General features: G+C 40.4%; 1 protein-coding gene across 2 annotated transcripts in view; it reads left to right on the top strand.

The window, feature by feature from the left end:
• The window catches only part of ZYG11B (zyg-11 family member B, cell cycle regulator), a 95,924-nt gene that overhangs the window by 55,552 nt on the left and 16,559 nt on the right, over positions 1 to 23,813 (top strand). Inside the window, exons 7-13 of one of the 2 annotated variants that reach the window (XM_063106938.1) lie at positions 4,753 to 4,852; positions 5,108 to 5,158; positions 10,084 to 10,245; positions 10,354 to 10,401; positions 18,471 to 18,668; positions 18,805 to 18,857; positions 23,194 to 23,291. In XM_063106938.1, coding sequence (XP_062963008.1) covers positions 4,753 to 4,852; positions 5,108 to 5,158; positions 10,084 to 10,245; positions 10,354 to 10,401; positions 18,471 to 18,668; positions 18,805 to 18,857; positions 23,194 to 23,291 — 710 coding nt within the window. The remainder of the gene's footprint in view (positions 1 to 4,752; positions 4,853 to 5,107; positions 5,159 to 10,083; positions 10,246 to 10,353; positions 10,402 to 18,470; positions 18,669 to 18,804; positions 18,858 to 23,193; positions 23,292 to 23,813) is intronic. The other variant, XM_063106939.1, reaches the window with a different exon arrangement.

The following is a 23,813-nucleotide window of genomic DNA, read 5'->3' on the forward strand; positions in this document are numbered from 1 at the left end:
GGCCATCAGTGACCCAAAGGACATTGACAAGGCATTTTGCAGCACTGTGTCTCTCATCTACCTGTAAAACTTTCATTGTCCGGGCCATGAGTGTTCACATTAAACATGGACTGCTGCATCCTCAGCTCCCGAATTATTTGGACCAACTCAGCATATGTTTGCCATTTATTCACAGTCTTGGGCAGTTCTCCAGCATTCGCCCACACCATTCAGGCAGCTGCATTCACCCATTCCATTAAGGAGCGATTACCTGGCCCTTGTGCATATCTGCCCTATTCTGTAGCTACTGCCTCAGGGATGGGTGCATGCTAATGGAGGCCAATTTTTCCATCTCCTCACCAGAGCATATCACACTGTCCACCCCTAGGTCGCATAAACACAGCAGCCAAGCAGCCAGGGGCTCCCCCTGTTTCTGCCAGAACTGTCTCCCCAAGTCAACTAATTCAACCTGGGTATATGGGACATAGGTAGTGAGTTGGGTCACCTGTGGATTGCCTGCCGGTTGTCCGCCTGGTCCCATAGGCTGCTTGTGCCTCACTTTCTGATGCACCACAGGTTGTGCCTGGAGACGCATGGTCTCCCCCAACTCACCACTGGCTTCGTCATCTTCCAGGTGTCGGAAGCAGGAGTGACTTCAGCCTCCAGGGTATGTACTTGCACTTCCAACCTGTCTGCTCTCTGCTGCAAATCTTGAAAATGTAATGTTTCATGGGGTTTCTGGTCCATGTTGGCTCGCAGTACAGCAAACAACAGCCAGACCCTGTTCAACAGGAAAGCAGCCACCAGGCACCAAATACCGAAGGGTAGCCACGTTTCCTTCCCCTCTCAAAGGGCTTTCTGCTTCTTTACCTGCTTGGCATCCTACCCATGACGCCAATTGCCGGGCTCTTTTACCTGCCCAGAATCCTGCCACAACTACGCCAGTTGTAGAGCTAGGGCTAAAGTCAAAATCCTGCTAACTACGCCAATTGTAGAGCTAGGGCTAGGGCTCACAGACCCCTCGAGCCCCTTGTACAGACTGGGTGACAAACCCTCCACACTCAGGACTACGAGGTAGGTAATAGGAAAAAGTCCTGGGAGCAGTGGGTGAAAAATTAATAGGCTTTATTCAGAGCTAGGAGCAGCCACCCTAGTGGCTTCCCTGAGCATCCTGAGAAGAGCCGTGTATCAGAACCATTAATCCTTTATATTTAAGTCCATAACCTAAAACACTTGGGTGCCCATGTGCATCTACATCAGACAAACAAGGAATACCTGGGCGCATGTGAATATTTACATTAGATGCTTGGCAAGATTCTGAACATCTGAGGGGCCTTGACCATTTCTCTATATTTTCCCAACACTGCTCATGTAGCCAATTGTATTGCTAGGGCCCACAGACCCTTCATACCACAGACCCCTTACATGCCAGGCTGGGTCACTGGACCCCTCATGTGCCAGGCTGGGTCACCAGACCCCTCACATGCAGGTCCATGAGCAAGGTAATTGGGAAAGATCCCGGAAGCCATTAGCAGATGACACAAGCTCAGTCTTCAGCTTCCTCAGCAGCAGGAGAAGCTTATAGCAAATCCAGCAGCAGTGCAGGTGGCAGCCTCCTGGAGCATCCTGGTGGTCCTGGCAGCAACAGCCTCCAGCAGCAGTAGCAGTCTACCTGGGGCATCCCAAGGGTGGGCGGGTAGGTACCCTGTGGATCAGAGCCACTAGTCCTTTATACTCAAATCTGATATTCCAGGACACCTGGGTGTGAGTCAGACAACCCAGGAACACCTGGGCACACATGCGCAATTACATTAGACAATAACCAAGGAATACCTGGGTGTACATGCATGTTTACATCAAATGCTCAGCAAGATTCTGAATCCCTGATAGACACTGACTATTTATATTCGCTTTCCTACAGATGGTTCCCATGCACATTGAGGGTGGGTCTTTTCCACCTCGTCCACTCAGGCTCTCATACTAATCTCTGCTGGAAACACCCTCATGGATACACCTAAAAAGATAGCTTTACCAGGGTTCTTGGCATTCCTTAATTTCATCAAGTTGACACCTAGAATTAACCTTCACACCTTGGAAATGAATGAATGGGTGTGGCTATGTTCCAGTAAAATTATACAAAACAGGCATCTAGGCCTACAGGCTATATAGTTTGCCTACCTTTGATCCAGTCAGTACACTCTGCTAGAATTGAGGTTCTTTGTGGTCAGAGGCTGTGAATGGTTCATTTCTTTGTCTCTAGTTTTTAAGTGGATGTTTAATGAATGGATGGATGAATGATTAAATAAGTACAACATGAGGCAGAATTTATCATAGAATAAGTGTCAGTGGAATGCGTTGAGCCCCCAGACAAGGAAGGAAAGATTCCATCTGATTGATGATCATTAAAGGCTTCATGTTAGTGATAGCACTTGAGATAATAAAGATAACAGCTAACATATGTGAAGCACTTACTATTGCCAGGCACTGTGCTAAAGTGTTTTACTTATTCTTATTTACTTTTCACAACAATCCTGTGAGATTGTTACTTTCATAATCTTCATTTTACAGATGAGGGGACAGTTGCAGAAAGGTTTAGTAACTTACTCAAAGTAAAAAAAAATAGTAAGTAGCAGGGTCTAGGTTTAAACTGAGACTGACTCTAGAGCTTCCATTTTTTACATTCATGTTATGTTTCTTTAAAGATGAGAGCTGGTTGAGTTATTTTATGTTGTGCGAACCACACAGAGGAAGTCAATAATAATAATATTAGTAAAAATTAACTTTCATCAAGAGCTTAGATTTGACTCCGAAGGGTATGATGTTCTTAACAACTTGACTGCATTGCCTCACATGATATAATAATTTATTTTATTATTATCATTAACATTAATTGGAACTAGAATTCAAACCCAGGACTGACTTCAGAATCTGTACTCTTAACCACTAGGCTATATTACCTCTTAATTGTGGGCATGTGTGAGGGCAGTAAGCATAGAGTAGGCAGGAAAAAAGAAGGATTTGGAAGTATGGGCCCATGCTAGAGTTCTAGAATGCTGTGAGTACAGGAGTGTACTCATACCTAAGTCCTCTGACAGGTTTATTTATTATAGTATGCAGGCACAAATTGAAGGGAAAGCAATGGAGACAGAAAAGCCCATTAGGAGGCCGAGCCCGTGGCGCACTTGGTAGAGTGCGGCGCTGGGAGCGCTGCGACGCTCCCGCCGCAGGTTCGGATCCTATATAGGACTGGCCGAGTGCTGGTCACGAAAAGGACAAAAAAAAAAGAAAAAAGAAAAAGAAAAGCCCATTAGGAATCTACTGTGGAAGAATTCCAGTAATGGGACTTGGAGATAGCCTTGGGAATAGAAAGAAGGTGATAGTAAACTTGAGGGAAGTTGCAGAGCACTAATCTACCTCAATGTAATCATTCAGCCAACATGTATTAAGCCATATTTTTGTGTCAATCACTGTATTGGGTGCTTGGCATAAAGGGCTAAACAGGGTATGGTCTCTTCCTTCAAGGAGCTCACAGGCCAGTGGGGGATTCAGGTGAGTCTATAGATGATCACAGATCTGGCAGTTATAAATAAAGTGCTAAGAAGCTGAAAAGGCACTGATAAACTTGCCAATGAAAGCTTTTCAAAGGAAGTGATATTTGAGCAGAGTCTTGAAAGATGAGATTATGGGTAAAATAATCAAATACAGTCTTTGGAGTTATCTTGTTGATTCCTCTCCTTGTCTCATATCCCACATTCAGTCCTTTTGCAAATTGAGCTCTATATTCAAAATATATCCAGAATGTAACCATTTTTCTTCACTTCCATTTCTACCACTCAGAGTGGACTAAAAGTGGTTTCTCCCCTGAATTATTGCAGTAGCCTCTGAATCGCTCTCCTGCTTCTGTCCTTGACCTCCTGAAGCTTAAGACTCTATCTGATTTTGCTCGCCTGTTACCTCTGACTTTGTGTCTTAGAATCTTTCCCCTTGTTCCCTCTGCTCTGACCTCCATTCTATTTCTTAAAACCTCCAGGTACACCCTTACTTCAGGAGTGTTGTCTTTCTCATTCTTTCTGCTTGGAATGCTTTTCCCCTAGATATTCACATGGCTAGCTGTCTCACTTCAAAAGTTTCAGTGAGGCCTTCACTAGCCACCCTACATAAATTTCAACATTTCTCTTTCTTAATATTCTCTCTTTCTCTGCTTAATATTTTTTTTCCTCCATCGCATACGTTAGTACCTAACCATACTATGTATTTTACTTATTTATCTGACTTATTATCTGTCCTCCTCTCTAGAGTAAGCTCTATTAGAGCGGGAATATTTTTCTGTTTTGTTTACTACTCTGTCTCCAGCACTAAGAACACTATGTGGCACAAAGCAGGGTACAATAAATATTTGTGAATGAATTGGCTATCCCCATTGTGCTAGGTGCTATGAGGAACCCAGAAAATACTTAAATTGCAACTACAGTATAGAAATCACTACAGTATACAAATAGAGAATAAAAACATAGAAGTGCTATTATAATTCTAGAAGATGAAATACCAGGTAGTTTTGACAGCATTCTCCAACCTCTTGTTTCTTTACAAAATAGTATCAATTAGTAAAGTGTCCCCTCTAAAACACTGTGTGAATGTTATTCTTTATCAGTTAAAAGGAATTTTCCCTTTCCTTCTTACCTACCTAAATTGTAGCATCAGTTCCCAGCTGGAACTTTGAAAGTGTGCCTGGGCCTCCAGGATTAATTTATGAAAACTTTTGTGTGTTTTCAGGTTTGAAGCAGCCAAGCTTGTCATGCAGTGGCTCTGCAACCATGAGGATCAAAACATGCAAAGGATGGCAGTTGCTATCATTTCTATCCTGGCTGCCAAGGTACCTGAATACTTGCTGAGTAATTTTCTGTAGGCAGCTATTTCCCATTGTAATTACAATTTTCCTGTAAATCTATGTTCCAGAAAGATAAACATGCCTCTCTGCCAGCCTACTTATTGAGGCTGCATTTGATATTACAGAATTCCAGGTTGATCAGAAATTTTATTCTGACATTTGGAGTCTGTTTTAATGAATGATATCAAACTCACACTGGTAAATTTGTGGACATTTACTTTGTCTTATGCTTCTTTATAGCTTTCTACAGAACAAACTGCACAGCTTGGTGCTGAGCTCTTCATTGTCAGGGTAAGTCTATTATCTCCTCTATGCAGGCCACTAGATAGTATTCACTTTTATTGTTTTTAGGCAGCATTGTGTATCTTCTGACATTTTATTTATTTATTTATTTTAATTCTTTTTGTTACTTTTTTTTTTTTTAAAGATGACCGGTAAGGGGATCTTAACCCTTGACTTGGTGTTGTCAGCACCACGCTCACCCAGTGAGCAAACCGGCCATCCCTATATGGGATCCGAACCCGCGGCCTCGGCGCTCCCAGCGCCATACTCTCCCGAGTGAGCCACGGGCTCGGCCCTCTTTTTGTTACTTTGAAATGGATGTATTCATTTCTTTTCATAGAGTCAGCTTTACTCCTTAACAGATGGAAAGAGCCCTGAGTCAGTGACCTAAGATCTAACTTGTAAACTCTCTTGTGAATTTAGGCAAATTACTTGAACTATTGGGACCCACATATGAATTAAGATCCTATCTAGTTCTAAAATTCTGTGATTTTTATTTATGAAGAAAATGCAGAGACTCTATTAGAGGCATAACATTGTCCTAGATGCATTGGGGTATATAATATATAATTATATATAAGTATATAATTTAAATAGCTGATATATGATTTTGCTTGCTTATAGTAAGTTGAGGAAATAATAATAGTCAAAAGTTTTAAAAGCTTTATTTTTTTTGTTTTTTTAAAAAATTTTTATTGAACCGTAATTGATTATACATAATTTTAGGGTTCAGTGTTGGCATATGTTGATCAAATCAATATTATTAGTATATATATTTTTACAAGTTGTACTTATTCTTTATGCCCCTTGTCCAATCTCTGCCTTTCCCACCTCCCTCCCCCCTCCTACCACTGATAACCCTATATTTCTTTCTCCCTCTGAAAGAGTAATGGTTACTCTGTTGATTTTTTGCCTAGATGATCTGTCCAATGCTGAGATGTGTGTTTAGGTCCCCCAATATTAACATAGAGCAGATGATTCTTCTTTCGCTCTGGAATGGGCTTTGTGGAGAAAGACATCCTCTTCCTTTTTTTGGTCCCTGCTGGTGGCTCTCCTTGTGTCGATGCACTCCAGTGGCTAGTGGACCATCTGTGTGGTGGTTGTGACGTCTAGCCACTTTTGTGGCAGCAGTGGTTACTGTGGTGGGCCTCCCACATGGAGGTGATGTTTTTGGCATGTTCCTTGGTGCTGGAGGTGTGCCTGGTTGTGGGGGGTGGTCTAGTCCCTGGCTCCATGCCTCAGGCCCTGGGCGGGCCCTGAGGCACTGGTGGTGTGCCTGGTTGTATGAGGGGAGCCAGTCCACGGTTCTAAGCCTCAGGTCCCCAGGCTGGCCCCGTGGCACTGGTGCTGTGCCTGGATGTGAGCAGGGGGTCCAAACCCCAGATCCATGCCTCAGGTCTCCAGGCAGGCCTTGAGGCACTGGCGATGTGCCTGGTTGTGGGTGGGGGTCTGGTCCGCAGTTCCATGCCTCAGGTCCCTTGGTGGGCCCTGAGGTGCTGGTGGTGTGCCTGGGCCGGAACTAATTTTTTGTCCTTTGCTTACTTCTAAAATGGGGGAACTTCCTGTGGGAACCAGTTCTTGAGCTGTGTGGTTGAGCTAAATTGCTGCTTTGCTGCTGTTTCCCTAGGGAAGGCTTTTTGTGCAGCTCAGGGTTTAATGGTTGACCTTACAGGTACTTGGCAGCTCTCCAGAGACCCAGTGCACCTGGGTTGTGTAGAAACTCTGATCAGGGCCTGAGTCTTTTCATCAAACTGCACCCCATGCAATTCTGCATTCCCGACCATTCTCCTCTGAGTGGTCCTGTGCTGATTGGGGGCCAGATCAGCTGTCCTTGCTGTGTCCCAGTGTTCTCCCAGTGGGCCCATCTCCCCCACTGCCCATGCTGCAAATACTTCCTATGGGACAGACTATGTGCCGGTCTCTTGCGATGACTCACTGGCCTCTGAATGGCTCCTTTTTTTCAGTTGTTGTGGCTCTTCGCTCCTGTGTGGGTCCACGGGAACCCTATTAGTGGTTTTGCTGTCCTGGGGGCCACCAAGGCCCCCTTCTCCCTGCCACCTCCAAGAAATTCCATCTGAAGGGCGCAGCTGTGGCTTTTGCTGGCTCCTGCTCCATGTACTCAGCATTAAAGTGGCCACTGCCCAAAGTGCTCCAAGCAGTTTTTTCTTTCTCTCCTTGTGGCTTCTCCCACCTTCATGAACTCCATAGGTCTCTCCTCCTCTTCCCTTGAGCTCTAGCAGCCCCACCTTGGCTGTTGCTGCTTTTTTATAGTTGTAAATTGGTTGATTTGTGGAAGAGAGTGATGCTGGGGACCATCTATTCTGCCATCTTGACTGGAAGCCTAAAAGCTTTAATAGATATAAATAATGTCTTAGGGAGGACTGGAGGCAAAAAACCCATTTAAGAGCTTCTTGTTAAAATCTTGGCATGAGATGTTTGAACAGTAGTAGTACATGGAAAACTCAAATAAGAGACTCCCTTTTTGTGACTTTCAATTTATGTATGTAATGAGATAAGTCATTCATTTGATTAATATTGTGTAGAGTACACATCAGATACCTGCCCCCTTACCAGATATTAGGGATTCACACTGAATTATGCCTGTAATTCCTGCCTATAATAAATTCACAGTATAGTAGAGAAAATAGCTATGTAGACATGGTTATAATACAGTCTAAAAAGTATAATAATAGAGGTAGTATGAATGAAAAAATAATGTAAAGAGAGGGAAGGCTCTTGTGGTATAATGGAAAGAGTGGGAACTCTGGAGTTAACATGTCTAGGTTTATTCCTACTTCTGTCTCTTACTAGCTGTGTTATTTTGGGCAAGTAACATTCATTTTCTAAGGGGTAATGAAAAATATTTTATACGGTTATTATTAAGATTAATTGAAAATTAATACTTTATACAGTTATTATGAAGATTAATGCTAAGTACCTAACACAAAATACAGTACATACAATAGTCTCCTTTTATTCATGGTTTTGCTTTCTGTGGTTTTAATTATCCATGGTCAACCATGGTCAGAAAATATTAAATGGAAATTTCTAAAAGTAAACAATTGTGGGCTGTTCTGAGTAGTGATGAAAGCTTGTGCTGGCCTGCTCCTTCCCATATGGGTGTGAATCATCCCTTTGTCCAGTGTATCCATGCTGTATGTGCTACCCACACATTCGTCACTTAGCACCTGTCTTCTTTATCAGATCCACTATCAAGGCACTGTAGTGCTTGTGTTCAAGTAATCCTTATTTTACTTAGTAATAGGCCCAAAGTGCAAGAGCGGTGATGTTGGCATATTGTTATAATTGTTCTATTTTATTATTGGTTATTGTTGTTCTCTTACTGTGCCTAATTAATAAATTAAACTTTATCATAAAGATGTATGTATGGGAAAAAACAGTACATATAGGGTCCAGTAATATCTGCAGTTTCAGGTATCCACTAGGGGTCCCCCATGGATAAGGGGGGACTACTGTATCAGATAAGTAGAAAAGTATACTTATTTTATTTACTTTTATTATTTTTAGGGATAGCTTTTTATTGCTGTGTATGTCTCACTAATTTTGGCTGGAGGTATATTCAAAGATTTTAAGGAAGTAATATACCCATGTTTTGCAGCGGGGAAGCAAGCTTAGTTTAAGCAGGAATTAGTAGTAGTAGTAGTAGTAGTGGTGGTAGTAGTAGTAGTAGTAGTAGTAGTAGTAGTAGTAGTAGTAGTGATGATGATACCTAATTTTTTCTTTAGCTTTTCATCACTTGCAATTTACAGATGAGGAAACAAAGAATTAATTTGGTAAACAAGGTTACAAATTTAGTCAAATGCAGAGATTATATCTAAACTCAGATAACTTGATTCTGCCGCCACACTCTTAGCCACTCTGCTGTTGTTACCTAATTGTACTTAGATGTTTGTGTTCCTTAAAATTTTTTTCTGAATTGTATATAACCTTTAGTGACGGTGTTGATTAATGTTTTCTTCTGTCTTTTTTAGCAGAGCTTCCTTTTACCTCCAAAAAATGTGATCTAAAAATGGAATCATGGATGTCTTATTAGTTCTTAAACGATTTACCTTTCCAACTTAAATTTCTTAGGGTAAAGGTATTATAGAAATAATTTACGACTGGAATCGCAAAACTGTTATCTCTTTTATATCCAATATGATTTTAATTCTCTTATCATTGTATGTAGTTTTTCCTTTCTATTTTTTTCTTAAGGAAAACTTGCAATTAGATAGATTAGATCTTCCAATTAATTTTCTCTTACTAAATTGACTATGATAAATTACTATTTCTTAGACTCAATTTCCTTTCCTGAAAAATGGGGGTAACATTACTGAAATAGAGGGTATGATTTGGTGATGCTTTGCAGATATTAGCTTTATTACCCCTTCTCCCCCTCCACTTTTTTTTATCCCAGAATCTGAAATAAGTATGTGCTGTGACTGATTGGGTAAGATAATTTGTCCAAAGCTTTTTTTTTTTTTTTTTTTGTCTTTTTGTGACCGGTAAGGGGATCGCAACCCTTGGTGTGGTTTCGCCCGCACCAGGCTCAGCCAGTGAGCCCACCGGGCATTCCTATATAGGATCCGAACCGCGGTGGGAGCGCCGCTGCGCTCCCAAGCGCTGCACTCTCCCGAGTGCGCCACGGGGCTGGCCCTGTCCAAAGCTTTAATCATTTTGCTTTTAAGTGTTATTTACAGGTCATTAGATTTTAGGTATGGTCAGAATAATACAGAAGCATTTATGAAAATCCCATACTTTTTTCTTGTGGATGGAATAGTCCAATCCAAAGGGCTGTTTGTTGTACTTGTAAGAATTTATGGGAAATGCTTTAAGCCACAAGACTAATCCTCATGGACTTGTGGTTATTAACAAGCACAAATTGCAGTAACAATTCAATAATGAAAAAAGTAATTTTGTTTTCCCTCTTTCAGCAACTTCTTCAAATTGTGAAGCAGAAAACCAATCAAAATTCAGTGGACACTACATTGAAGTTTACTTTGAGTGCACTTTGGAATCTCACAGATGAATCTCCAACCACTTGCAGACACTTTATTGAAAACCAAGGGTTAGAACTCTTCATGAGGGTTCTAGAGGTTAGAATGGGAATTTAGCCTACAGTTTTCACATTTATTGATTAACTTATTTAAGCATTTATTATATTAGGTCTTTAGGTAATTATAGGTTTCTCTTTCTTTTTACAGTCTTTTCCAACTGAGTCATCTATTCAACAGAAAGTTCTAGGACTTTTGGTAAGATATAAGCATTTTCTGCAAAATTCTACTCTGTAATTATTTTTTGTCTGAGGTAATACATTTAAAGTTGCTGCTATGATATTTATGAACACTTAATGACATTGGAAAATACATGCAATATAATTATTAAATCAGGGCTGGCTGGTTAGCTCAGTTGATTAGAATGTGGTATTATTACACCAAGGTCAAGGGTTCGGATCCCCATACCAGCCACCTGCCAAAAAAAAGCTATAAAATTATATATACATATTAATATTTTTGCCCTATTAAAAGGAAAAATATAAATGTTCATACTTTTATATTTTGCTGTTTTTCACATGCAAGAGTATGAAATACTGAGTAGTGAGGAGATGAATTTTTATGAAAGCTGAGGGTTGGCATTTAAGGAGGACCTATCTATTGTAGCTTTAGTTATATAAAGTAGAAAATGGAAAACTATACGCTCAGTAATAGAAGCATTATTTAATAAATTATAGTATTTGATTGTTTTACTTAGCATTCATATGATTATTAGAGATAGAAGTTGGCTCAGATGACCTCAATAGGAAAAGGGGAATTTATTTTAAGGATTTGGAAAGATCTCATAGGGCTTTAAAAATGCTTAAAAATTTTTTTTTTTCAAAAGGAATATGTTTACTATAAGTAGTAAAACAGTACAAAAATGTATTTTAAAAGTTTGACTCAGGTCAGGTATGGAGAGCCCCTCGTCCTGGGAAATAGAGTTTGGCTGGAAAGGGGGCAGCCCCCTTGCCCATCATGCAACACTCAGTTCTTGGGGAACCTGGTGCTAAACCATTAGTAGACAATGTGCTTCTGGGTTGGGGTTTTGTATGTAGCAGAGCAGCTCACTTCCTGTGATCTATTGAGAGTCAAGTGTTTATAATCAAAAAAAAAAGTTTGACTCTGTTCCCAACTTTCCATCATTTTCATCTCCATTAGGTAATTAAATTAATATAACCTGATATGCTTCCTTTCATATCTTTCTCTATTACCTTGTGATTAAAATTTTTTTCAATAATTTATTCTGAGATATTGATTGTAATTTAATTATTTGTGGTCATTCTGAATTTATTCAGACTTGTGTATGGCCCAGATTATGGCCTGTCTTGGTAAATGTTCCATGTGCATTTGAGAACGTGTGTTGTGCTATTATTGCCTACAGTGTTCTATAAATGACTATCAGGTCTAGTTGGTTGATATTGTTCACATCTATCATATCTTTATTGATTTTCTGCCTACCTGTTCTATCAATTATTGACAGAGGGGTTTTGAAATCTCTGATTATAACTGTGGATTTACCAGTTTCTCCTTACAGTTCTAACAGTTTTTGCTTCATGTAATTTAAAAACTCTATTATTACATTCATAAACATTTAGAATTGTGTCCTCCTGATTAATGGACCCATTTACTATCATGAAATGACCTTCATAATCCCTGGTAATATTCCTTGCTTTAAAATCTACTTTATGGGCCGGCCCGTGGCTCACTCGGGAGAGTGTGGTGCTGATAACACCAAGGCCACGGGTTCGGATCCTATATAGGGATGGCCGGTTAGCTCACTGGCTGAGCGTGGTGCTGACAACACCAAGCCAAGGGTTGAGATCCCCTTACCGGTCATCTTTTTTAAAAAAAAATAAAAATAAAAATAAAAATAAAATAAAATAAAATCTACTTTGATATTAACATATCCATTCCAGCTTTCTGTGGACTGTGTTAACATGGTATATCTCTTTCCATTTTTTTACTTTTAATGTATTTTTGTCTTTATGTTTAAACTGTGTTTCTTATAGACAGCATATACTTTGCATCCTGCTTTTTTATCCAATTTGACAATCTCTGCTTTTTATTTGGGATATTTGGATCATTTGATGTGTTTATTTTTTTAACTGACAAATAATAATTGTATATTATTATTTGGAGTGCAATGTGATGTTTTGATATATGTGTACACTGTGTACTGATTAAATCAAGCTAATAAATATTTCCATCATCTCACATATTTATTGTTTTTGTGGTTAGAACATTTAAAATTTATTCTTAGCAATTTAAAAATACAATACATTATTAACTATCATCATAACGCATGCAATAGATCTAAAAAATTTATTCCTCCTGTTTAACTGGAACTTTGTACCCTTTGACTAACATCTCTCCATTCATTCCCCCCACCCCCCAGCCTCTGGTAATGTTCATTCTACTCTCTACTTCTATGAGGTCAACATTTTAGATTCCACATGTAATTGGATCATACAATATTTTTATTTCTTTGTCTGGCTTATTTCATTTAGCATAATGTCTTCCAGGTTCATCTATGTTGTCACAAATGATAATATTTTCTTCTTTTTTAAGGCTAAATAGTAATCCATTGTGTATACATACCACATTTTGCTTATTCATTCTTCTGATGATAGACACTTGATTCCATATCTTGGGCATTGTGTATGATGTTACAATGAACATGAGAGTGCATATATCTCTTCAACACTGATTTCAGTTCCTTTAGATATGTACCCAGAGGTGAGATTGCTGGATCATATGGTAGTTCTATTTTTAGTTTTTTGAGTAATGTGATTATGAATGTGGTTAAATTTGAGTTCATCAACTTGGTATTTGTTTTCTGTTTGTCCCATCTGTTTTTTGCTTTTTCCTTTTTCTGCCTTCTTTTGGTTTGAGGGTTTTTTGTTTTTTTTTTTCTTTCTTGGCATCTGGCCAGGACAGGGATCCAAACTCTTGACCTTGGTGTTACCAACATTGCGCTCTAACCAACTGAGCTAACCAGCCAGCCTGGTTTGAGTATTTTCTGTGATTTCATTTTATTTCCTTTCTTGGCTTAATAGCTATTACTCTTTGCTTTGTTATTTTAATGATTACTTTGAGTTTGTAGTATACATTTTTAATCACAGTCTATCTTTAAGTGACTTTATTCAATTTCATATATAAAATCCTTGGGGTAGTAGACTTTCATTTCTGCTTTTTTGTGGTACTATTGTCATGTATTTTACTTTTTTTTTTTTTTTTTTTTTTTAAAGATGACCGGTAGGGGGATCTCAACCCTTGGCTTGGTGTTGTCAACACCACGCTCAGCCATCGAGCCAACAGGCCATCCCTATATAGGATCTGAACCCGCGGCCTTGGTGTTATCAGCACCGCACTCTCCGGAGTGAGCCACGGGCCCCGTGCATTTTACTTTTAAGTATATTATAAATCACACAAAACATTATTATTTTTGTTTGAAATGTCAATTATTTTTTAAGGAGAATTAAATAATTTTTTAAACTTATACATTTACCCAGATAGTTATTATTTCTGGTGCTCTTCTTTCCTTTTGTGTAGATACAGATTTCTATCTGGTATCATTTTACTTCTGCCTAAAATACATCCTTTAACATTGCTTATAGTGTGGGTCTACCGATGAATTCTTCAGTTTTTGTATGTCTGAAAACACCTTCATTAAATCTTTGTTTTTGCCAGGTATATGTAATTCTAGGTTGACAGTACTTTAAAGATGTTGATTAGTTTATTCTGACTTGTGTCTTTCCAATGAGAAATATGATGTCATCACTATCTTTGTTCCTCTGTATATACATATTGTTTTCTTCTGCCCACTTTTAAGATTAGTAATGATTTTGAGTGCTTTCATTATGGTGTGTCTTGGTGTAATTAACTTCATGTTTCCTATATTTGGGATTCATGGAGCTTTTTGGATCTATAGGTTTATAATTTTCATCAAGTTTGGCAAGTTTTCGACCACTATTTAAAAAAAAAAATTATGCAGCCACCTTCTCCCCGCATTGGAGTTCTTTGTACACTCCAACTTCCCATATATTAATTAAGCTGCTTGAAATTGTCCCACAGCTCACTGATGCTCTTTTAATTTTTTTTGTTTTCTTTTTTCTTGTGTGTTTCAGTTTGGATAGTTTCCATTGCTATGCCTTCTAGTTCAGTAATCTTTTCTTCTACAATACTCAACGTGCTACAATCTCATCTAGTATTTTTTTCATCCTAGATACTGTCATTTTCATCTCTAGAAGTTCAGTTTGGAAGTTTTTAATATCTTCCACATTCCTACTTTTGAATATATGAAATAAATTTGTAGTAGCTATTTTAATCCCTTCTTCTGCTAATGGTAACATCTGTGTCAGTTCTGACTCAATTTCAAATAATTGATTATTGTCCTCATTAAGAGTCATGTTTTTCTGACCCTTTACATGCTTAGTAGGTTTCAATTTACTTTTTAAAAAAATTATTATTATTTTATTGTGGCAAAATGCACATAACATAAAATTTACCATTTTAACCATTTTTTTGTATGTATTCAGTGTTATTGAATACATTCATAATGTTGTGCAACTGTCACCACCATTTATCTCCATATCTCTTTACATCTTGTAAAACCAAAACTCTGTACCTGTTAAACAATAAAGTCCCATTCCCATCTTCCCTAGCCTATGCCAAACACCATTTTATTTTCTGTCTCTGCAGTTTTGACTACTCCAACTACCTCATATAAGTGGAATCATACAGTATTTTTCTTTTTTGTGACTGGCTTATTTTACTTAGCATAATGTCCTCAAGGTTCATTCATGCTATAGCATATGTCAGAATTTCCTTACTTTTTAAGGTTGAGTAATATTTTATTGTATGTATAGAGCACATTTTCCTTACCTATCCATTTGTTGTTGAACACTTGGGTTGCTTCCACATTTTAGCTATTGTGAACATGGGTGTACAAATATCTCTTTAAGATCCTGCTTTCGATTCTTTTATATATATATACAAAAAATTTTTTGAGAAACTGCCAACTGTTTTCCACAGCAGCTGTGTCATTTTACATTACTAACAACAGCGTACATGGGTTCCAGTTTCTCCACCTCCTTGCCAGTACTCGTTATTTTCTGGGGTATTTTTTTGATAGTAGCCATCCTAATGGGGATGAGGTGGTATCTCATTGTAGTTCTAATTTGTATTTCTCTTTTTTTTTTTTTTTAAAAGATGACCCGTAAGGGGATCTTAACCCTTGACTTGGTGTTAGCACCACGCTCAGCCAGTGAGCAACCGGCCATCCCTATATGGGATCCGAACCCGTGGCCTTGGTGTTATCAGCACCACACTCTCCCGAGTGAGCCACGGGCCGGCCCCCTAATTTGTATTTCTCTAATGATTAGTGATGTTCAACATCTTTTTATGTGTTTATTGGCCATTGGTATATCTTCTTTGGAAGAAATATTTATTCAACTCCTTTTCACATTTTTGAATCAAAGTTTTTTTTGTTGTTGAGTTTTAGGAGTTCTCTACATATCCTGTATATCAGTCCTTTATCATGTATATGATTTGCAAATATTTTCTCTTTCTGCTTGATGTATTTTGATTAGATGCCAGACATTGTGAGTTTTACCCTCTTGGGTGCTGGATATTTTTGTTTTCCTATAAATATTCTTGAATTTCATTTTGGGATGCAATTAACTTCCTTTTAAACAGTTTAATCATTTGAGGTCTTGATTTTATGATTTACTAGGTGGTTTCAGAGCAGCAATCAGGCTAGGGCTAATTATTCTCTATTACTGAAACAAGACCTTCCTGAATACTCTACCCAGTGCCCTGTGAATGAAGAATTTTTCCATAATGGATGGTGAGAACAAGTACTATTCCTGGCCCTGCGTGGCACTGGATGCTTTTCCCTAATCCTTTTTGATGGTTCTTTTCCTGCCCTCAGATAGTATACTCATGCTTGTGAACTCTGATAAGTACTCTGCTGAATAGAATGGGATGCTGTGCAGATCTATGGATTCTCTCCCTGTGCGGTTCTCTTATCCCCCGGTATTTTGTCCTATAAATTGTCTTAGTCTCGGGCCGAGCCCGTGGCACACTCAGGAGAGTGCGGCGCTGGGAGCGCAGTGACGCTCCCGCCGCGGGTTTGGATCCTATATGGGAATGGCCAGTGCACTCACTGGCTGAGTGCCGGTCACGAAAAAGACGGGAAAAAAAAAAAAATTGTCTTAGTCTCTGTGGACTTTCAGCTCCATCTCCTCATCTCCTTTACTCTGTGAGTACACTGGGCTCTGCTTCAGGTCTATATTTTTGTGCCACAGCCTGGAAACTGTCTCAAGGCAGTATTTCACTTTGTTTTCCAACTGTAAGGGTCACTGTCTTTATTGCCTAATATTCAATGTCTTTTTTTTTTGGCAGCTGGCGGGTATGGGGATCTGAACCCTTGCCCTTGGTGTTGTAACACCACGCTCTAACCAACAGAGCTACCAACCAGCCATGTTAAATATCTTGAAAACTGTTGTTTCATCTTTGTTTATGTTCTTTCAGTTGTTTCAAGCATGAGTGTAAATCTGGCTGCTTTTACTTTATCTTGTCTGGAACCAGAAGTCTTTCTCACTCTTCCATTAGATTTAAAAGTGAGAAATTGGTCTTTCACATTTACCCACATATTTCTCATACTATTCTACTACATTTTGTCAACCTCTTTTACCTGCCCGTAATCCTACCAGCTGGGCCAAGTGTCAAGCTAGGGCTGTGTCTGGAGCTCACAGACCCCTCAAGCCCATTCACAGACTGGGTCACAAACCCTTCACATGCCAGGCTGGGTCCCCAGACGCCTCAGACGCAGGTCTGTGAGCTAGTAACTGGCCAAAAAAGGTCCTCGGAGCCGTAGGTTTGAGAGCAAAGCCACATGCAGCAGACACCTGAGGCAGTAGACACCAGCCAGGGTGGCAGTGCTGCCCATGCGCACTAACTCCACCCACACACAACTCATTTGCAAAGAATGCACTGCACCACCCCCAACCAGACCTAAGGCAAGGGGGCCTGATTAAATTATCATATTTTCCCAACACATTTCTTATCCTATAGGTCTGCTTGCAATGAATTTTCACTCAGGTTTTGTTTGTGTGAAGAAGTCTGATACTGTATTTTTTTTTTTTTTTTTTAATTATTTCTAGAAGTTACATTTAGGACTTTCCTATATATTCATTTTCTCGCCTCATGTTTGTTTTTATTCCTCCTGACTCATATTTATAATATTTATAATAGCTGTTTTAAGTCCTTCTCTGCTAATTTCACTATCTCTGTCATCTCTGGGTCCATTTCTAGTGATTAATTTTTTCCAGGTTATGGATTACATTTTCCTACTCCTTTGTATGCCTGGTAATTTTTGATTGGATACTAGTTATTGTGAAATTTACATTGTTGTTTGCTGGACTTTATTGTTTTCCTCTAAAGAATCTTGTACTTTGTTCTGGCGTGCAGTTACTTGTAGACCAAGTTGCTCCTTTTTTTTTGGTGGCTGGCTGGTATAGGGATCCAAAATCTTTGACCTTGGTGTTATAACACCACACTCTAACCAACTGAGCCAACCAGCCAGCCATCAAGTTGCTCCTTTTGAAACTTTGTTAGAGTGGCTTTAGAACACCCTTTACCCTAGGGCTAATATATAATTTAGCCTCACTGTTATCAAATGCTTTGTTTATTATGAGATTTCTTCACTCTGTCTGGTGGGATGTGAACTATTCCTAACCCTGTGTGACTTTGGGATTTGTTTGTGTACCACTTTCTGGTGGTTCTTTCCCTAGCCTCTTACAGATTTACTCTATATCACTACTTGGCCAAAGATTTGAGGGACTCCTGTACAGGTCAGTTGGTTTCTCTTGCTCTCTCCCTCTATCCCTGTGGAGCTTTTTCTTTTCCTGTACTTTATTCAGAAAAGTTTGGCTGCTTGGCCACCTGAACTATTATGGTATTTTCTTTCTTTCTTTTTTTTTTTGGCAGCTTTCTGGTACAGGGATTGAACCCTGGACCTTTGTATTATCAGCACCATGTTGTAACCAACTGAGCTAACAGGCCAGCCCAACCCTGAACTGTTATGATCTCTGTATCCTCAGCTCAACAAAACTGCCAGGTTCTCTTTAGGTCCCCCTTACTGCAATCTAGAAACTGACCCATTTGAATACTTTCTCTCAAGGATCACCTTCCTGTATTACCTGTTGTCCACTGTCTGAAACAGTTCTCTCAGCCATTCACTACACATATTACTTTAATTTTTATATCTTCTTTTTTTCCAGAACAATATAGCTGAAGTACAAGAATTACATTCTGAATTAATGTGGAAGGATTTTATAGACCACATCAGTAGTCTCCTGCACAGTGTTGAAGTAGAAGTCAGTTACTTTGCAGCTGGAATTATTGCCCATTTAATATCCAGAGGTGAACAAGCTTGGACATTGAGCCGTAGCCAGAGGAATTCTCTTTTGGATGATTTGGTAGGTTATTTGGTATTTTCTGGAAACATATAAACAGCCAACATTCATAGTGGCTAAACTGTCAAAGCCTTATAATGTATTAATACAGTGCTAAATAAATATTGTAATCCTTTCTTGTTTGTCTTGTATCTTCCAGCATTCAGCTATTTTGAAATGGCCAACTCCAGAGTGTGAGATGGTAGCATACAGGTAATTAGCACAATAATTAACATTAAGGCATAACCTAGTCATTTTTCTTGCCTAGAGATCATTCTTACTAGATGTATAATTTTTCCCACAGGCAGCTTTCTTAGTACTGGCTTTATTATTTTATTTTTACTTTTATTTTATTTATTTATTTATTTATTGGCATCTGACTTGTATAGGGATCCAAACCCTTGACCTTGGTGTTATAACACCATGTTCTAACCAACTGAGCTAACTGGCCAGTCCAGTACTGGCTTTAAAAGAAGCAAAGTATTTTTGCCTTTTTTCTGCCACCTCATTCATCATTCCTCCCTTCTTTCCAAATTTATTGAAGACAAGTGCCAGGAATTTGTTTTATGCTCTTGAAATTCATAGATAAAAAACAAAATGTGAATCAGATATAATTCACCATTATGCTATATGTGCATAGAATGTTATGAAATTAAAGATGAGAGCGTATTTTTTAAAATCTACACTGGAAAATGGTAAAAACCTTACAGAGGAAGTGAGCTGTAAGCTGAGTTTCGAAAGATAAGTAGGGGCAGGAGATTTTAGGAAGAGGAAGCAATGTATCAGTACAAGGAGGTCTAAAATAAGACCCATTGAAGAAACTATAAGTAGCACCAGATTCATTTGGGAAAACAGTTTGTAATAGTTTATTAAAGTGCATACTGGATGCCCAACTCTGTTTATGACAGTTAGGTGACTTGATAGCTAAGATACTAATCACCTGGTGTATTCCATGTTGTTGCATAATTAATCTTATTACAGCTTATTTTTGTCTGATTCATATGCTGATGCAGCCAACATTTTTGACTTCCCCAATTTAGGTTCTACACATTTTTGTTCAGACCAGGAGAAATGGAAAGGCTTATTCTAGACCTTCTTCGTTGTGTTCTGTCAGTCGGTTATCACCTAACTTCTCCATTTCTTAGTTTTTTTTTTTTTTTTTTTTTTTTTTAAAGATGACCGGTAAGGGGATTTCAACCCTTGTCAGCACCACGCTCAGCCAGTGAGCAAACCGGCCTGGTGTTGTCAGCACCACGCTCAGCCAGTGAGCAAACCGGCCATCCCTATATAGGGTCCGAACCCGTGTCCTTGGTGTTATCAGCACCGCACTCTACCGAGTGAGCCACGGGCCGGCCTATCCATTTCTTAGTTTCTGAACAAGAGTCTGCTAGTCTTCAAATGTGTATCTTTAAGAGCAAAAAAGTGCTTTTGAAAAAATTTTGTTCTCTTTTAGTACTGTGTTCTAATCACCTTCTATCTTCCGTGCCAGTACATGTGTGAACACAATCCTTTCTGAAATGGCTAAGACTAAAGACGTTCTATAGCTCATTTATATTAGTCTATAAATAGTAAAATGAATTTCTAAAATGAAATGTTCGAAAATAGAATAATCAGGCCCCCTTGCCTTGGGTTGGGTGGAATTAGTGCGCCTGTGCAGCACTGCCACCTGGCTGGCGTTCACTGCCTCGGGCATCAGCTGCGCGCAGACATGCTCTCAAACCTACTGCTCCAAGGACCTTTTTGCCAGTTACCTAGCTCATAGACCTACGTGTGAAGGGTTTGTGACCCATTCTGGACAATGGGCTTGGGGGGTCTGTGAGCTCCAGACCAAGTCCTAACTTGACAGTTGGCTTAGTTGGTGCAGGATTACGGGCAGGTAAAAGAGCTCAACAGTTGGCATAGTCTGCGACAGGATTCTGAGCAGGTACAGCAGCCAGAAAGCCCTTGGAAGAAGGAGGAAATGTGGCTATCCTTGAGCATGTGGTGCCCAGTGGCCAGTTTCCTATCGATGGGAGCATGGATGCTGCTCACTATGCTGCAAACTGATCGAGATTTGCGGCAGAAAGCAGAGTTGTTGGAAGTACGGATGACTGTCCTGGAGGATGACGTGTAGCAACTGGCCACTCTTGCCTCTCACACCAGGGAAGACAGTGAACGCAGTGGTGAGTTGCGGGAGACCGTGCACCTCCAGGCATGTCGTGCACCAGAAAGTGAAACACGAGCAGTCTGTGGGATCAGTAGGCAACTGACAGGTGACCCAATTCACCACCTATGTCCCGTCTACCCAGGACGAATTGGTTGGCTTGGGGAGACAGTAAAGCAGCAGAAACAGGGAAAGCCCCTGGCTGCTGCAGCCATGGGACCTAGGGGTGAATGGTGAAACACGCTCTGGAGATGGTATTGTAAACGCATGTTGTGTTTGTCTGAAGGCAGATGGCTCGCCAGGTGCCACTTAAACCTGAGAAGGCTCGGAGGGTGCCACTTAAACCTGATGGCTGGCTGGGTACCGTGTAAACTCTAGAAAGCAGATGGCTCGACAGGTGCTATATAAACCTGAGAAAAGAATGACTGAGTGAATGCAGTTGTTCAAACTGTAGGTGAACACTGTAGCGCTGCCTGAGACTGTGAGTGAATAGCTGGTGTGAGCCGAGCTGATTCAAGTAATTCAGGAGCTGGGGATGGGGCAGCTCGATGCTAACAGCCAAGACAATGAAAAGGCCCTGAGGGCATTTCAGAAGTTTGAGAAAGCATCCCTCCCATCATAGACTCTGGGAACTGAGTTTTTTCTGGAGGACAGACCTTGGGCACTGCTGCCCTCAGCAAACTGCTCCTGGCATCCCAGCCGCTCTGGCTGGAGCAGTCCTGCCTCAGCACCTCTGAAGAACAAAAGCCAAAAACCTTGGTGGCATTCACGTTGTGTTAAGTTTGCAGGCCAGAAGTACATGAGAGCAGTTGAGGTGTGGCAGCCTCCACCAAGATTTCAGAAGATGTGTGTAAAAAGCCGGGGATTCAGGTGGAGACCTGCTGCAGGGGTGGAGTCACTGCAGAGGTCATCTACGGAGAAAAGTGGGGTCAGAGCCCCCACAGAGAACCCCCACTGAGGAAATGTCTAGTGGAGCCAGGATGGCGGGACTGCCACCAGGATCCCAGAACCGTGGGGCTGCTGGCAGTGTGCAGCGCCAGCCTGGGAAAGCTGCAGGCACCAGGGCCGCTCAGTGGGCTGCACTTGGCAGAGCTGTAGTGTGACGAGGTAGATTGATTTAGCTTATGCTATTTTTACTATTCGAAAAGTGTTCTTGTTTGAACCCCCCCCCCCCCGCCAACACCTATGGTGAAAATTGAAGGTTAAAAATTGTCCTGTACTTAGAAAAATTCTAAATTCTGCCTGCCTTTGTTGTTTTCCGCCTATGCTGTCCCTAACTGATAAAACCAAGAGCTATATCTGGATGTATCTAGACAACCTAAGGAGGAAACCGCCCTGTGGAAGTTTTTGCTGTCCCTAAGTGATTAACTGGCTTATCTTGGCGGCTTCTGTAACCAGCTTGTGTTAGGCCTCGCAAAACCCCCTCCCTCCTCACACTAGGCGGGAACATGTGTGACTGTATGATAACTTTAAGTGTGTGACTATATGATAACTTTGACTGTGTGACTATATGATTTTCTTGCCTGTGTGACTATGTGCCTTTAAAAGACCCCTTAAACTTAAACTCAAGGCTGTTCTCTTACCAGAATATCTGGAGAGACAGTCACCGGCCAGCTAATAAAGACCCCCTTTTTAAATTCTCAATTGGGTGTTCTGGTTCTTTTTCCATGCGACAGCTTCACAACAGTAGGAGCGAGGTTGCCCAACGCTTTAGGGGTCCAGGTGCCCCAGTGTGCTTAATGTTTGCCCTGTTTGGGTTTATTTGTTTGGGGTCTGTTTTTCTTTCTGTTCCTCCCTTCTGGAACGGGAATGTGTACCCAGCGTCTGTCCCACTGTATCTTGGAAGCTAGATAAACTTGTTTTTGACTCTTTACAGGTTCACGCTGAAAGGAGTTTTTTGCCTTTAGTCTCAGATGAGACTTTGGACTTTTGAGTTGGTGCTGCAGCAGCTAAAGACTTTTGGGACTGGGATGGAATGTGTAATATGTGAATGTAAGGGTCTTCTGTCCTCGCTAAGGGAACATTGCGGAAGATTCTGAACGCGTAGATTGTACAGCGAGGGACCCTGAAGGGGTGGGTTGTAGGGAAAATAGAATAATTTAATCAGGCCCCCTTACCTTGGATTGGGTGGAGTTAGTGCGCATGTGCAGCGTGTGGTGTTGACTGCCTGGGTGATCGGCCACTCGGCCATGCTCTCAAACCTATGGCTCCCAGGACTGTTTTGCTGGTTACCAAGCTTGTAGACCTGTGTGTGAAGAGTTTGTGACCCAGTCTAGACAATGGGCTTGAGGGGTCTGTGAGCTCCAGACCCAGCCCTAGCTTGACAGAAAAGTTTAGGAATTATTGCTTTAGAAAATGATGCTGAGTGTAGGATGTAACTTTGACTCTTTTCTTTTGAACTTTTAGGTCTTTTAATCCGTTTTTCCCATTACTTGGCTGTTTCACAACGCCAGGAGTCCAGCTATGGGCAGTTTGGGCCATGCAACATGTCTGCAGCAAGAATCGTATGTACCAAAAAGGAGAATTATGTTTTTCTTTTTCAAGTGAAATACTCCTTTTATAAGAAAGCCATTTCTAAATTGTATATTGAAGTGATTTTTTAAGGGCACCAACTTTCAAAGATACAATATAAGAGAATCTTATGTTGTAAATTAAATGTATTCTTTCAGAATGGACTTGGCAGTACTAGATACTGAATAACAATGGTGAATGAGACAGTTTGAACCTCATGGAATTTTTTTGGGGGGAGGGTGGCTGGCCAGTAAAAGGATCTGAATGCGTGACCTTGGGGTTATAAGGCTGTGCTCTAAATAACTGAGCTAACTGGCCAGCCATGAAATTAATTTATTAATATATTTATTATTATTATCTTTTAAGAAGATGACTGATAAGGGGATCTTAACCCTTGACTTGGTGTTGTCAGCACCATGCTCTCCGAAGTGAGCTAACCAGCCATCCCTATGTAGGGATCTGAACCCGTGGCCTTGGTGTTACCAGCACCACACTCTCCCAAATGAGCCATGGGC

Source organism: Cynocephalus volans, chromosome 8, assembly GCF_027409185.1.
Source record: "Cynocephalus volans isolate mCynVol1 chromosome 8, mCynVol1.pri, whole genome shotgun sequence".
NCBI classification, from domain to species: domain Eukaryota; kingdom Metazoa; phylum Chordata; class Mammalia; order Dermoptera; family Cynocephalidae; genus Cynocephalus; species Cynocephalus volans.